Consider the following 17862-nt stretch of genomic DNA (forward strand, 5'->3'; position numbering starts at 1 on the left):
CAGAGATCGCAACTGCAACTGGGGCCCAGCTTTAAAAAAAAATAAAAAAAATAAATGTTTTATTTATTTTTTTCAATAAAAAACGTTTACCTGCCACTGTCTGCACATATATCATGTGAGTGGGACATGATGCTTTACTAGTGTCTCTGACTAAAGGAGTTAGTGTTTCTGTTTTACCTATTGGTGTGTATGTGTGTGTGTATGTGACTGTGTGTGTATTTATGCATGTATGTGTGTGTATGTATGTTTGTGGAACCAGCAAATTACAGACCTTGTTACTACAGCATGGGGGGGCAGAGGGTAAACAGTGTCACTATACAGTACCACTATATTATACAGTATGGGGGGGGGCTGGACTATGTCACAGACTATGTGGTCACTTTATAAAGTATTGGGTGGGTAGGGTCAGGCCAGCCATCTCACCGGCAGATTACAGACTGTGTCACTAACTCACTATATACAGTACTGGTGGGTTAAACAGTGTCACTATATACAGTAATAGGGGCTCAGACCATCTCACAGACTGTGGGCACAGGGTACCTCCTTTTGCAGACATGTAATCTGATTCACATTATTTTTTTCTGTGTTAAATGCCCTTCTTAGATTCTTGCACTTGGGCCTTGTGGTTTCTAGTTACGCCTCTGTGTGTCTGCACTTCCATGTTTAACATGAACTGAAAATCTTACAATATTCAGGATAAAAGGACAGGAATGGAGAACAAAATAAATAATGAAAGTATACTGCAAAGTTGTTTTACTACATCTAATTAAACAACTTATATTAATATCTTGAGGTGTTTAATGTCCCTTTAATATTTAGCATTTCAATGCAGGACCATGTTATTTTTATTGTAAATACATATTTCTTTATATATCTGTATATACCTATACATGTACAGTATATCTTTTCCTATAGATATATAGGTATCAGTGTTCCCTCTAAGGCCAGATTTTGTGAACTGCCCAGCAGTGAAGCAGTTAATTAGTTAATCACACCCTACAGTTAGCAAACACTACGCAATGCAGACAGCAAAGTATGGTTACCTTATTAACCGTTTCACTGCTGGGCTTCTTACACAATCTGGCCTTTTAAAGGGAACAATGATAGGTATAGATATTTTACATTAAGATTATCACATATACATAGAAATATATATGTAATAATAACAATTAAAAAAATTATGTGAAGAAGATAGGAATGTAAAATATATTTAGGTATAACACAGTGTCGGGTTATTGAAATATTACATATAAAATATAAAAAATATAAATAATAATTATAAATATTATAATTAATAAAGAAAAAATATATATATATTGTATGGATTATTTAGATTTTTTACAGTATCTATAATAATATTTAATAATTATTAATATTTTTGAATATTTTATATATAATATTTCAATAATGCACCATAAGATAACTAATTTTTCATGTGCGCAAACCCAACACCGCGCTAGACCGAAATTGCAAAACATTAATCGCGTTAGACATATTTTACATTCCTATCGGCTAGATTAAGAGTTTTGCGGTAAGAGCTGCTGGGTGCTAACTTGCAAGTTATTGTCACCGCTCACCTCCCTACAGCGCTGCTATTACAGGTTATCAAAAACCCGGCGTTAGCAGGCAATAAGTGAGCGTTGAGCAAAATTGAGCTCCATACCGCACTCCAATACCATCGCTGCTTTGAGCTGGTTTTACGTGCTTGTGCATGATTTCCCCATAGACATCAATGGGGAGAGCCGGCTGAAAAAAGCTCCGTAACGCAGCCCCATTGATTCCTGTGAGGAAAGAAAATTTATGTTTACACCTAACACCCTAACATAAACCCTGAGTCTAAACACCCCTAATCTGCTGCCCCAGACATCACCAACACCTACATTACACTTAGTAACCCATAATCTGCCGCCCCCGACACCGCCAACACCTACATTACAGTTATTAACCCCTAATCTGCCGCCCCCAATGTTGCTGCCACCTACCTACACTTATTAACCCCTAATTTGCTGCCCCCAATGTCGCCGCCACCTACATTACTGTTATTAACCCTTAATCTTCTGCCCCCAATGTCGCCGCCACTATACTAAAGTTATAAACCCCTAAACCTAATCCTAAATCTAACCCTAACACCCCTAACTTTAATATAATTAAAATAAATCTAAATAAAATTACTATCATTAACTAAATAATTCCTATTTAAAACTAAATACTTACCTATAAAATAAACCTTAAGCTAGCTACAATATAACTAATAGTTATATTGTAGCTACAATATAACTAATAGTTATATTGTAGCTAGCTTAGGTTTTATTTTTATTTCACAGGCAAGTTTGTATTTATTTTAACTAGGTAGAATAGTTACTAAATAGTTATTAACTATTTACTAAATACCTAGATAAAATAAATACAAATGTACCTGTAAAATAAAACCTAACCTGTCTTACACTAAAACCTAACATTACACTAAAATTAAATACATTACATTAATTAAATACAATTAACTAAATTACAAAAAAAAACCCACTAAATTATACAAAATAAAAAAGAAATGATCAAATATTTAAACTAATTACACCTAATCTAATAGCCCTATCAAAATAAAAAAGCCCCCCAAAATTAAAAAAAAAAACCCTAGCCTAAACTAAACTGCCAACAGCTCTTAAAAGGGCCTTTTGCGGGGCATTGCCCCAACGAAATCAGCTCTTTTACATGTAAAAAATAGTACAAACAACCCCCCAATAGTAAAACCCACCACCCACACAACCAAACCCCCCAAATAAAATCCTAACAAAAAAAACCTAAGCTCCCCATTGCCCTGAAAAGGGCATTTGTATGGGCATTGCCCTTAAAAGGGCATTTAGCTCTTTTTCCGCCCAAACCCTAAGCTAAAAATAAAACCCACCCAATAAACCCTTAAAAAAAACTAACACTAACCCCCAAAGATCCACTTACAGTTTTTGAAGACCCGACATCCATCCTCAGCGAAGCGGCAGAAGTCCTCATCAAAGCTGGCAGAAGTCTTCATCCAAGTGGGCCGAAGTCTTCATCCAAGCTGGCAGAAGTCTTCATCCAGACGGCATCTTCTATCTTCATCCATCCGGCGCGGAGCGGCTCCATCTTCAAGACATCCGGCACGGAGCATCCTCTTCAATCGACGGCTCTTCTAGAATGAAGGTTCCTTTAAGGCAGGGGTCGCCAACCTTTCAGACCTCAGGGACCACTAAACTCACAATTTTGAATCCCGTGGACCACTAACATTAATTTTTTTAAAAAGGTACAAACCTCTATAATACGTGTGTTAGTGTGTGTATATATATATATATATATATATATATATATATACATACATATACACACATACTGTACATAGCTAGTGTAACCATAGCTAAGTTTACTTTATGTATATATTTACACATTTTTAAGAATATTTTTTTAGAATTTAGAATTAACTAACTGAATGACAGAACTGAGAGAATACTTCCACATGACAGATGAAGGGTGAGTGCCAACTTTTGAGCTGGAAACAGATTGGCAGAAAGTCGGAAGAAAATAATTATGTTTAATAGTTACCTCCCCAGTTAGGAATTATTCAAAACTACTTATGATCATGGACTGCAGGCATTGGAGTCATAAATTAAGTTTATATCAGAAAGCTCTCATTATGGATGTGAGCTAACCACGACTGATGTTACTGGCAATTATTATAATACTGGTGGGATATGGCTGATCTGTTGGATGGCAATTTACTGGAATTTAGGTGGAATGGCTTTGTGCTCGGGAAAATTATTAGAATGAAAAATAATTCATATTTAATAAAAAAAAGATGGAGGGGAGGAAGACAAACAGTGTAAGTCCATCTGAAGGAATTAGGAAAGCTACTACAAAGAGACAGATAAAGGGAAGAAAATAAATTAAATATAAGAGAGATTTTTTTTTAAAGATTTTCTTTTTTATATACTTTAATTCCACTATTTCAAGCCAAGACTATACCAACCTCTGCTGGCTTTAGAATGGAAGCATCTTCCTCTGAGCAACACGCCGGGCAGCAGGAGTTAAAAATACAATCCAGCTACGTAAGTTGTACTACGTAACGTGCGTAGGGAGATTGTAATTTAACTCCTCCTCCGTCGGTTTTCACTGATGTCCAGCCAGGCACTGTAGGGAGTTGCGGCGCGATGGGGGTGACACCATCAGAGGAGATTAATTCCTGCTTGATGGTGTCAAGGACCACCAACATCTTCTCGTGGACCACCAGTGGTCCACGGACCACTGGTTGGTAACCACTGCTTTAAGGGACATCATCCGAGATGGCATCCCTTGAATTCCGATTGGCTGATAGAATTCTATCAGCCAATCGGAATTTTTTGTAATTTAGTTAATTGTATTTAATTAATGTAATTTATTTAATTGTAGTGTAAGGTTAGGTGTTAGTGTAAAACAGGTTAGGTTTTCTTTTACAGGTAAATTTGTATTTATTTTAGCTAGGTAGCTAGTAAATAGTTAATAACTATTTACTAACTAGTCTACCTAGTTAAAATAAATACAAACTTACCTGTGAAATAAAAATAAAACCTAAGCTAGCTACAATGTAACTATTAGTTATATTGTAGCTAGCTTAGGGTTTATTTTATAGGTAAGTATTTAGTTTTAAATAGGAATTATTTAGTTAATGATAGTAATTTGTATTTAGATTTATTTTAATTATATTAAAGTTAGTGGGTGTTAGGGATAGGGTTAGACTTAGGGTTAGGTTTAGGGGTTAATAACTTTAGTATAGTGGTGGCGATGTTAGGGACAGCAGATTAGGGGTTAATAGCAGTAATGTAGGTTGCAGCGATGTTGGGACAGCAGATTAGGGGTTAATAATATTTAACTAGTGTTTACAATGCGGGAGTGCGGCGGTTTAGTGGTTAATATGTTTATTCTAGTGGTGGCAATATTCGGAGCAGCAGATTAGGGGTTAATAATTTTATTTTAGTGTTTGCGATGCGGGAGGGCCTGGGTTTAGGGGTTAATAGGTAGTTTATGGGTGTTAGTGTGCTTTTTAGCCCTTTTGTTATGAGTTTTAGGTTACAGCGTTGTAGCATAAAACCCATAACTACTGACTTACAGGTGGCGGTACGAATCTTGTGGTTATAGGCTGTACCGCTCACTTTTTGGCCTCCCAGGCAAACTCGTAATACCAGCGCAAAGGAAGTCCCATTGAAAAAGGATTTTTTGAAAGCTGCAGTAGTTACGTTGCGTTACGGCCAAAAAAGTGTGCGGTGCAGCTAAACCTGCAAGACTCGTAATACCAGCGGTAGTGAAAAAGAGCCATAACGCTGCTTTTTCACTCATACCGCAAAATTCGTAATCTAGCCGTATGTTCTTTACATAAAAAAATCTATTAAATCTATTTTTTTACAAATATCTGGTAATTTTAAAGGGACAGTCTAGTCAAAATTAAACTTTCATGATTCAGATAGGGCATGCAATTTTAAACAACTTTCCGATTTACTTTTATCATCAAATTTGCTTTGTTCTCTTGGTGGTATTTTTGAAAAGCTAAACCTAGGTAGGCTCAAACTGATTTCTATACCGTTGAAAACCGCCTCTTAGCTCAGAACATTTTGAAAGTTTTTCACAGTTAGACAGTACTAGTTCATGTGTGTCATATAGATAACATTTTGCTCACTCCCGTGGAGTTATTTAGGAGTCTTCACTGGTTAGCTACACTGCATGTCTGTAAAAAGCACTTAGATAAGGGGGCAGTCTGCAGAGGCTTAGATACAAGGTAATCACAGAGGTAAAACATATATTAATATAACTGTGTTGGTTATGCAAAACTGGGGAATGAATAATAAAAGGATTATCTATCTTTTTAAATAATAAAAATTCTGGTGTAGACTGTCCCTTTAATGTAAAATATTTATCTGTACCTATATATCTATAGTAATAGATATATAGGTGTAGGTATATACAGATATATATAGAAATATGTATTTACAATAAAAATAACATTGTCCTGTAATGAAGAACGTTGGAATGTTAAATATGTACAGTAAATACACAGTAAAGCACCTTATTAAATATTATTATGGAATTATTATTTAGACATAAATATATATATATATATTACAGCCCGTTGCGTTCAAATACATGGCCATATACCCTTTTACCCTTCTAAACATTTATTAAGAATATTCTTATGACAAATTTTTATCAGATATCGTTAATATGAGTGTAACAGTTTGTTAGCGTAAATCATGATGGCGCTTCCGTGTTCACGGGTATTGGCTTTGGTATACAAAGAGTCATATATGTGCAGCCACCAATAAGCATCTAGCTGCTCCTGAGCTTACCTATGTGTGCTTTTCAGCAAAGGATACCAAGAGAACATAGCAAATTTACTTTTTTTCTCCATTGATTTCTATGGGGGGATACATGCACGAGCACACGAAAACTTAAGTTAGGTTTTTCACACTATTCCGGTTAATGCTAGCGCAAAATACGCTGTTTTTTTTAATGCAACCTGACTAGCGCAAAAAGCTTAACTCTAGCAGAGTTTTCGGAATTGTATGTTTTACCTCTGTTCAAAAACATTAATTTAGGGTTGAAAATCTACACTACCAAAGTACAAACAGGCAGGAAAAGACCTGACGCTAAAAAGGAAAGAGATGGTATTTCTGGAGCAGACTAGAACTCCTGAAGACTAATAAGCTTTCCCCTAACTCCAAGGGCGATAAATCACACAAAATCTTTGTTGGCTTTTTTTGAGAATTATATTGTAATGTATGTGTCTCTTCTTCACATTCAGAACCTTGTATAGCTAGATAAGCAGCTCTCAAGCTAACATTTGCTTTTATAAAATTGTTTGAGGGACCTCACAGCATTGACGAGACTTGTTAGATAATCTCACAATTCTGGAGAGCTTTAGATCATTAGGACCTATGAGCGAAAGAACAGTAGGTGATCATTTAGTTTTACAAATGTTTTTCATTATTAAAGGAAAATTAAATTAAAAAAGAAATGTCATGATTGAGATAGAGCATACAATTTTAAACATGTTTCCAATTTACTTCTGTAATCTAATTTGCTTCTTGCTCTTGGTATCCTTTGTTGAAAGGCATACCTAGGTAGGCTCAAGAGCTATCAGCTGATTGGTGGCTGAACATATATGCATCTTATCATTGGCGTACCAATGTGCCCAGGTAGTTCCTTGTGGTGCATTGCTACTCCTTCAATAAAGGATAACCAATATAATGAAGCAAAATTTATAATAGAATTGCAATTTAAAATGTTCACCTGCTTAGCTGTAAAGATATGCAGGTGCAGTATGTTTACAGTCCAGTGGCAGTAATATGAACTCTGCGCTATGCTAATACTTTTCTACTGTGCGCTAGGACTGCAGTAACAGCTGGTGTGAAACCGTAACCTGCCTGTTCCCCATTCTACATAAGAACAACGATCTGTCAGTGTCGCTGCTCAGAGTGATTCACAATCCATTCTTTTCCAAGGTATTTAGTGGTTTATATTTGTCTTATTATTATTTTAGTTTATGTTTGTGTAAATATAATTGATTCAATGTCTCTATCCATCTTTTATTGTCTTTTCCTTTTTTTGCCATGTTCCTCTTTTGTCCAGACTCTTGGCTGTCCCTCTTAACATACCTTAGCAGTCTCTTCCTTTATTGACTATCAGCTAGATTACGAGTTTTGCGTTATGAGTGAAAAAGCATTCTTATGCTTCATAACGCTGCTTTTTCCCTAACGCCGCTATTACAAGTCTTGTAGGTATAGGTGTACTGCACACCTTTTTTGGCCGCCACGCAACGTCAGTACCGCACTTTTAAAAAAGTCCTTTTTCAATGGGACTTCCATAGCACCGGTATTACGAGTTTGCCTGTGAGGCCAAAAAGTGAGCGGTACAGCCTATACTGACAAGATCCATACCGCCATCTAAAGTCAGTAGTTATGAGTTTTACGTTACAAATCTGTAGCATAAAACTCATAACTAAAGTGTTAAAAAGTGCACTAAACGCCCATAAACTACCTATTAACCCCTAAACCGAGGCCCTCCCGCATCGCAAACACTAAAATAAAATTATTAACTCCTAATCTGCCGCTCCGGACATCGCCGCCACTAAAAAAAATTAACCCCTATTCCTCCGCTCCCCAACATCGTCGCCACTATAATAAACCTATTAACCCCTAAACCGCCGCCCTCCCGCATCGCAAACACTATTTAAATATTTTTAACCCCTAATCTGCCGTCGACCCACACCGCCACTATAATAAACCTATTAACTACTAAACCACAAGCCCCCACAACGAAATATACTAAAATAAACAATTAACCCCTAAACCTCTGACCTCCAACATCACTAACTCTACATAAATATATTAACCCCTAATCCTAACCCTAACGTTACCCTAACCTTAAGTCTAACCCTAACGTAACCCTAAGCCTAACACCCCCTAACTTAAAAATAATTAAAATAAATCTAAATAAACCTTACAATTATTAAATACATAATTCCTATTTAAAACTAAATACAAATTTACCTGTAAAAAAACCTAAGCTAGCTACAATATAACTAATAGTTATATTGTAGCTAGCTTAGGTTTTATTTTTATTTCACAGGTAAGTTTGTATTTATTTTAACTAGGTAGACTAGTTAGTAAATAGTTATTAACTTTACTAGCTACTTAGTTAAAATAAATACAAACGCCTAGATTTAGAGTTTTGCGTTAGCCGTCAAAACCAGCGTTAGGGGCTCCTAACGCTGGTTTTGGGCTACCGCTGGTATTTAGAGTCGTGTAGGTAAGGGTCTAACGCTCACTTTCCAGCCGCGACTTTTCCATACCGCAGATCCCCCTACGCCATTTGCGTATCCTATCTTTTCAATGGGATCTTTCTAACGCCGGTATTTAGAGTCTTGTCTGAAGTGAGCGTTAGAGCTCTAAAGACAAAACTCTAGCCGCAGAGAAAAGCCATGAGTTAAGAGCTTTTTGGGCTAACTCCGGTTCATAAAGCTCTTAACTACTGTGCTCTAAAGTACACTAACACCCATAAACTACCTATGTACCCCTAAACCGAGGCCCCCCCACATCGCTGCCAATCTAATAAAAAATTTTAACCCCTAATCTGCCGACCGCACACCGCCGCATCCTACATTATCTCTATGTACCCCTAATCTGCTGCCCCTAACACCGCCGACCCCTATATTATATTTATTAACCCCTAATCTGCCCCCCCCAATGTCGCCGCTACCTACCTACAATTATTAACCCCTAATCTGCCGACCGGACCTCACTGCTACTATAATAAAGTTATTAACCCCTAATCCGCCTCACTCCCGCCTCAATAACCCTATAATAAATAGTATTAACCCCTAATCTGCCCTCCCTAACATCGCTGACACCTAACTTCAAGTAATAACCCCTAATCTGCCGACCGGACCTCACCGCTACTCTAATAAATGTATTAACCCCTAAAGCTAAGTCTAACCCTAACACTAACACCCCCCTAAGTTAAATATAATTTTTATCTAACAAAATAAATTAACTCTTATTAAATAAAGTATTTTTATTTAAAGCTAAATACTTACCTGTAAAATAAACCCTAATATAGCTACAATATAAATTATAATTATATTGTAGCTATTTTAGGATTAATATTTATTTTACAGGCAACTTTATATTTATTTTAACCAGGTACAATAGCTATTAAATAGTTAATAACTATTTAATAGCTACCTAGTTAAAATAATTACAAAATTACCTGTAAAATAAATCCTAACCTAAGTTACAATTAAACCTAACACTACACTATCAATAGATTAATTAAATAAAATACCTACAAGTATCTACAATTAAACCTAACACTACACTATCAATAAATTAATTACATAAAATACCTACAAATAAATACAGTTAAATAAACTAACTAAAGTATAAAAAATAAAAAAAGAACTAAGTTACAAAAAATAAAAAAATAATTTACAATTTTAAGCTAATTACACCTACTCTAAGCCCCCTAATAAAATAACAAAGCCCCCCAAAATAAAAAAATGCCCTACCCTATTCTAAAATTAAAATTGAAAAGCTCTTTTACCTTACCAACCCTTAAAAGGGCCTTTTGCGGGGCATGCCCCAAAGAAAACAGCTCTTTTGCCTGTAAAAAAAACATACAATACCCCCCCAACATTACAACCCACCACCCACATACCCCTAATCTAACCCAAACCCCCCTTAAATAAACCTAACACTAAGCCCCTGAAGATCATCCTACCTTATCTTCACCACGCTGGGTATCACCGATCCGTCCAGAGGAGGCTCTGAAATCTTCATCCAAGCCCAAGCGGGGGCTGAAGAGGTCCATCATCGGGCTGAAGTCTTGATCCAAGCGGGCGCTGAAGAGGTCCATCATCGGGCTGAAGTCTTGATCCAAGTGGGCGCTGAAGAGGTCCATCATCAGGCTGAAGTCTTCTATCAAGCGGCATCTTCAATCTTCTTTCTTCCGGATCCATCTTCATCCCGCCGACGCGGAACATCCATCCTGGCCGACGACTTCCTGACGAATGACGGTTCCTTTAAGGGACGTCATCCAAGATGGCGTCCCTCGAATTCCCGATTGGCTGATAGGATTCTATCAGCCAATCGGAATTAAGGTAGGAATTCAAGTTCAATCCGATTGGCTTAACCACTTGAAGATTGAAGATGTCGCTTGATAGAAGACTTCAGTCCGATGATGGACCTCTTCAGCACCCGCTTGGATCAAGACTTCAGCCCGATGATGGACCTCTTCAGCGCCCGCTTGGATCAAGACTTCAGCCCGATGATGGACCTCTTCAGCACCCGCTTGGATCAAGACTTCAGCCCGATGATGGACCTCTTCAGCCCCCGCTTGGGCTTGGATGAAGATTTCAGAGCCTCCTCTGGACGGATCAGTGATACCCGGCGTGGTCAAGATAAGGTAGGATGATCTTCAGGGGCTTAGTGTTAGGTTTATTTAAGGGGGGTTTGGTTTAGATTAGAGGTATGTGGGTGGTGGGTTGTAATGTTGGGGGGGGTATTGTACGTTTTTTTTTACAGGCAAAAGAGCTGTTTTGTTTGGGGCATGCCCCGCAAAAGGCCCTTTTAAGGGCTGGTAAGGTAAAAGAGCTTTTCAATTTTAATTTTAGAATAGGGTAGGGCATTTTTTTATTTTGGGGGGCTTTGTTATTTTATTAGGGGGCTTAGAGTAGGTGTAATTAGCTTAAAATTGTTGTAATATTTTTATAATGTTTGTAAATTATTTTTTTATTTTTTGTAACTTAGTTCTTTTTTTATTTTTTGTACTTAGTTTATTTAACTGTATTTATTTGTAGGTATTTTATGTAATTGATTTATTGATAGTGTAGTGTTAGGTTTAATTGTAGATAATTGTAGGTATTTTATTTAATTAATTTATTGATAGTTTAGTGTTAGGTTTAATTGTAACTTAGGTTAGGATTTATTTTACAGGTAATTTTATAATTATTTTAACTAGGTAGCTTTTAAATAGTTATTAACTATTTAATAGCTATTGTACCTGGTTAAAATAAATACAAAGTTGCCTGTAAAATAAATATTAATCCTAAAATAGCTACAATATAATTATAATTTATATTGTAGCTATATTAGGGTTTATTTTACAGGTAAGTATTTAGCTTTAAATAGGAATAATTTATTTAATAAGAGTTAATTTATTTAATTAGATAAAAATTATATTTAACTTAGGGGGGTATTAGTGTTAGGGTTAGACTTAGCTTTAGGGGTTAATAAATTTATTAGAGTAGCGGTGAGGTCCGGTCGGCAGATTAGGGGTTAATACTTGAAGTTAGGTGTCAGCGATGTTAGGGAGGGCAGATTAGGGGTTAATACTATTTATTATAGGGTTATTGAGGCGGGAGTGAGGCGGATTAGGGGTTAATAACTTTATTATAGTAGCGGTGAGGTCCGGTCGGCAGACTAGGGGTTAATAATTGTAGGTAGGTGGCGGCGACGTTGGGGGCGGCAGATTAGGGGTTAATAAATATAATATAGGGGTCGGCGGTGTTAGGGGCAGCAGATTAGGGGTACATAGTTATAATGTAGGTTGCGGCGGCAGATTAGGGGTTAATAATAATATGCAGGGGTCAGCGATAGCGGGGGCAGCAGATTAGGGGTTAATAAGTGTAAGGTTAGGGGTGTTTAGACTCGGGGTACATGTTAGGGTGTTAGGTGCAGACTTAGAGAGTGTTTCCCCATAGGAAACAATGGGGCTGTGTTAGGAGCTGAACGCTGCTTTTTTGCAGGTGTTAGGTTTTTTTTCAGCTCAAACTGCCCCATTGTTTCCTATGGGGAATCGCGCACGAGTACGTTTTTGAAGCTGGCCGTGTCCGTAAGCACCGCTGGTATTTAGAGTTGCAGTGGCGGTAAATTATGCTCTACGCTCCCTTTTTGGAGCCTAACGCAGCCATTCTGTGAACTCTAAATACCAGCGGTATTTAAAAGGTGCGGGGGAAAAAAAGCATGCTTAGCTAACGCACCCCTTCTAACGCAAAACTCTAAATCTAGCCGTTAGTTACCTGTAAAATAAAGCCTAACCTGCCTTACACTAAAAACTAACATTACATTAAAATAAAATAAATTAAATTAATAAAATACAATTTACTAAATTACAAAAAAATAAACACTAAATTACAAAAAATAAATAAAATGAAATTATCAAAAATAAAAACGAATTACTCATAATCTAATAGCCCTATCAAAATAAAAAAGCCCACCCCCCAAAAAAAATAATTAAAAAAAACCCTAGCCTACACTAAATTGCCAATGACCCTTAAAAAGGCCTTTTGTGGGGCATTGCCCAAAATAAATCAGCTATTTTACCTGTAACAAAAATACAAATACCCCCCAACAGTAAAACCCACCACCCAACCGACCAACCCCCCAAATAAAAACCTATCTAAATAAACCTAAGCTAACCATTGCCCTGAAAAGGGCATTTGGATGGGCATTGCCCTTAAAAGGGTATTTAACCCTTAAAAAACCTAACACTATCCCCCAACGATCCACTTACAGTTATGAAGTCTAGACATCCATCCTCATCCAGCCGCCAAAGTCCTCATCCAAGCGGAAAGAAGTCTTCATCCAGGAGGCCTCTTCAATCTTCATCCACCCGACGAAGTCCTCATCCAAGCGGAAAGGCATCCTTCAAGGCATCCGTCACGGAGCATCCTCTTCTTATGGTCATCGCTGGAAAATGAAGATTCCCTTTAAGTGACATCATCCGAGATGGTGTCCCTCACATTCCTATTGGCTGAAAGATTTCTATCAGCCAATAAGAATTAAAGGGGGAAAAATCCTATTGGCTTTTGCAATCAGCCAATAGGATTGAGCTTTCATCCTATTGGCTGATTGGAACAGCCAATAGAATGAGAGCTAAATCCTATTGGCTGATTGGATCTGTCAATAGAATTAAAGCTCAATCATATTGCCTGATTGCAACAGCCAATAGGATTTTTTCCCCTTTAATTCCTATTGGCTGATAGAAATATTTCAGCCAATAGGAATGTAAGGGACGCCATCTTGGATGACGTCACTTAAGGGAAACCTTCATTTTCCAGTGATGTCCGTAAGAAGAGGATGCTCCTCGCCGGATGTCTTGAAGATGGACCCGCTCTGTGCCGGATGAATGAAGACTTCTCGCTTGGATGAGGACTTCACCGGATGGATGAAGATCGAAAAGGCCTCCAGGATGAAGACTTCTTTCCGCTTGGATGAGGACTTCGCCGGCTGGATGAGGAGGGATGTCCGGACTTCGATAACTGTAAGTGGATCGTCAGGGGTTAGTGTTTTTTTGGGTGTTTTTTTTTTAGGTTAGGGTTTTGGGCAATGTTAAAGAGCTAAATGCCCTTTTAAGGGCAATGCCCATCCAAATGCCCTTTTCAGGGCAATGGTTAGCTTAGCTTTATTTATATAGGTTTTTATTTGGGGGGTGGTTGGTTGGGTGGTGGGTTTTACTGTTGGGGGGTGTTTGTATTTTTTTTTACAGGTAAAAGAGCTGATTTCTTTGGGGCAATTCCCCACAAAAGGCCCTTTTAAGGGCCATTGGCAGTTTAGTATAGGCTAGGGGTTTTTTATGTTGGGGGGCGCTTTTTTATTTTTATAGGGCTATTAGATTAGGAGTAATTTGTTTTTATTTTTGATAATTTCTTTTTTTTTGTAATTTAGTGTTTATTTTTTTTGTAAATTAGAAAATTGTATTTTATTAATTTTAATTTATTTCATTTTATTGTAAGGTTAGGTTTTAGTGTAAGGCAGGTTAGATTTTATTTTACAGGTAACTTTGTATTTATTTTAACTAGGTAGTTATTTAATAGTTAATAACTATCTACTAACTAGTCTACCTAGTTAAAATAAATACAAACTTAGCTGTGAAATAAAAATAAAACCTAAGCTAGCTAGCTTAGGTTTTTTTTACAGGTAAATTTGTATTTAGTTTTAAATAGGAATTATTTAGTTAATAATTGTAAGGTTTATTTCGATTTATTTTAATTATATTTAAGTTAGGGGGTGTTAGGGTTAAATTTAGGCTTAGGGTTACGTTAGGGTTAGGGTTATGCTTAGGTTTAGGGTTACGTTAGGGTTAGGGTTAGGTTTAGGGATTAATATATTTATTTAGTGTTAGTGATGTTGGAGGCCAGAGGTTTAGGGGTTAATAACTTTAGTATAGTGGCAGCGACATTGGGGGCGGCAGATTAGGGGTTAATAACTGTAATGTAGGTGGCGGCGATGTTAATGGCAGCAGATTAGGGATTAATAAGTGTATTTAGGTGGCGGCAATGTTAGGGGCAGCAGATTAGGGGTTAATAACTGTATGTAGGTGGCGGCGATATCGGAAGCGGCAGATTAGGGGTTAATAGTTTTATTTAGGTGGCGGCGATGTTAAGGGTGGCAGATTAGGGGTTAATAACATTATGTAGGTGACGGCGATGTCGGGGGTGGCAGATTAGGGGTGTTTAGACGTGGTTTTTATGTTGTTAGGGTGTTTAAACATAACTTTTTCTTTCCCCATATACATCAATGGGGCTGCATTATGGAGCTTTTGTTTCCACGATCGCAGGTATTAGGCTTTTTTTTTGCCGGCTCTCCCCATCTATGTCTATGGGGAAATCATGCACAAGCGCGTCAAAGCAGTGCTTGATTTCGGTGTGGTATGGAGCTCAACGCCACCATATCGCCCGCACAAGCCTGCTTTTTTAAAACTTGTAATAGCAGCACTATAGGGAGGTGAAATAACGCCGCTTTTGTCAAGGTCTTTAATTTCCCTATAGTGCTGAAAACTCCTAATCTAGCTGTATGGCTGCCAACTCCTCTCCTTTTCCTAGGTCAACCTTTTTGAGCGTATGTGCTTAAAATGATGGTAATAGTCTTAAAAATGTGGAGCCTTTTTTTAAAATGTAACAGGACATAAAAAAAACCCCTTAAAGATAAGGGGGGATATTTATCAAAGGTCTGGCGGACCTGATCCGACGCTGAATACAGCAGCAATACGCTCTACGTATTCAGCATTGCACCAGCAGCTCAGGTTTGGCCTGTCTTAGGGGAAGGTGTACTCAGTCCCAGGTTTCTCTTGGAATATCGAGACATAAAGAATTAAAGAAGTGTTGGCTAATTGGGAAAATCCAGTAAATTGTAGAATGTTGTGCTTTGCTTATATTTTGTCTGTTCTTCTGTGATGGCTGTTTCTCTTTTTTATCATTGTAATTGTCTCTTTGCTCCAGTCCTTGTCTAGCTGTCCTGTTATGGGGCTGTCCATTTTCTTCCTGCTAATCTATTTAGCTCTCTAACCTACTTTTCACTTACTCCTAGAAAACTACAGATATGAGCAAGTGAGAGGGATCTCAAATTTAATGTAGCAAACTACAAAATTATGCATTTATCATACAAAACCCCAGGGGGACTTAATAGTTCTGTGATAAAGACAATGAAAGATGAGTACAACTTATAAACCTTGTGTTTAGATAATTTAAAATAGTTTTATAATGAAGGTTACATAAAAATAATACAAAGGTTAACTTCATATTTTATCCCATTTACTATAGAGCCATTTGCACCAACTGACCAGTTTCAGAGTATTTATTCTAAGTTACACAAATAAACACTATGGGGGCTGATTTATCAAGCTCCGTATGGATCTTGATGCCCCTGTTTCCACACAAGTCTAAAGACCGCTGCTCCATAACTTGTCTGCCTGCTTTGAGGCCGTGGACAGAAATCAACCCGATCGCACATGATCGGGTTTATGGGCACCCCCTGCTAGCGGCCGATGGGCCGCAAATCTGCAGGGGGCGCCATTGCACCAGCAGTTCACGTATACTGTCAGCATTTATCGATGTGCAGCGGACATGATACGCTACATTGTATTATGTCCGCTCACACTATGATAAATCTACCCCTATGACCTATATTACATATGGAGCTCAAAAAATATTAGTAACATAGATTTTGACAGCAGATAAGAACCATAGGCCCAACAAGTCTGCCCAATACTTCCTAAAAGTATAAACATATCCAGTACATAGGAGAGCCTTATGCTTATCCCAGGTATTCTTAAAGTCACCCACAGTGTTTCTCGTTACCACCTCTTGTGGAAGTTTATTCTATGAATCAATCACACTTTCTGTAAAAAAGTGTTTCTGCAATTTACTCCTGAATCTACTACCTTCAGCTTGAGATCATGAACCCTTGTTCTTGGATTTTTCTTTTTATGAAAAATACTTTGCTAAGTCCCTTCATATACAGTTATACCTAACTTCACGGTGCTTCGCTAATACAGCGCTTTGTGGAGCTGAAGTTCAACCTCCAAGGATTTTGAAACAGTGCTGTAATCGTGAGATTGCAAGAAAAGTGACTGGCACCATTTTGTTATGCTTAGTTCACTCTGTTTACAGCATTATAGTGCAATCTGTGTCTCAGTGCTATAGTCTGGCTAATTGTACTACAGTAATTGTCACTATTGTACAGGTACAGGCATCTGCTTATCAAGCCGTCGACTTTCTTGCATTCGACGGTACCAATACGCTTGCCTAAGATCGCCTAACATCGCGGCCGCGGACCTGAATATGTTCTCCAAAGTTACCAAAAAAGCTGTCAAAAAGCCGCGCACCAAGTACGGTGCGATGAGCAGCGGACTGTTGTTAACTAACAGTCATCGATCTCGCTGCTCTTCGGCTTTTTTTCAGCTTTCTTGATACCCTGTCACTAAACACCCACACTATACTAATTGTTTTACCCCCTATACCGCCGCTCCCGGACCCCACTGCACCTAAATAAAGTTATTAACCCCCAAACCGCCGCTCCCGGAGCCCACCGCACCTAAATAAAGTTATTAACCCGAAAACTGCCGCTCCCGGAGCCCACCGCAACTCTAATAAATGTATTAACCCCTAAACCGTCGCTCCCGGAGCCCACTGCCACCTACATTATACATATTAACCCCCAATCTTCCACCCCCTATACCGCTGCCCCCTACATAAAGTTATTAACCCCTATCCTGCCGCTCCCGGACCCCACAGCAACTAAATAAAATGTTTAACCCCTAAGCCGCCACTCCCGGAGCCCACCGCCACCTACATTATATTTATTAACCCCTAATCTGCCCCCCCTACACCGCCGCCACCTATATTATATTTATTAACCCCAATCTGCCCCCCTACACCGCCGCCACTATATTAAATGTATTAACCCCTAAACCTAAGTCTAACACTAACCCTAACACCCCCTAACATAAATATAATTTAAATAAATCAAAATAAATTATTCCTATTTAAAACTAAATACTTACCTATAAAATAAACCCTAAGATAGCTAC

General features: G+C 37.9%; 1 protein-coding gene across 1 annotated transcript in view; it reads left to right on the top strand.

Annotated features, from left to right (window-relative positions):
• ITGA10 (integrin subunit alpha 10) overlaps positions 1 to 17862 on the top strand; it is a 203538-nt gene that overhangs the window by 164070 nt on the left and 21606 nt on the right. Inside the window, 1 exon segment of the mRNA XM_053704493.1 lies at positions 7383 to 7496. Coding sequence (XP_053560468.1) covers positions 7383 to 7496 — 114 coding nt within the window.

The sequence above is a fragment of the Bombina bombina genome, chromosome 1, assembly GCF_027579735.1.
Source record: "Bombina bombina isolate aBomBom1 chromosome 1, aBomBom1.pri, whole genome shotgun sequence".
NCBI classification, from domain to species: domain Eukaryota; kingdom Metazoa; phylum Chordata; class Amphibia; order Anura; family Bombinatoridae; genus Bombina; species Bombina bombina.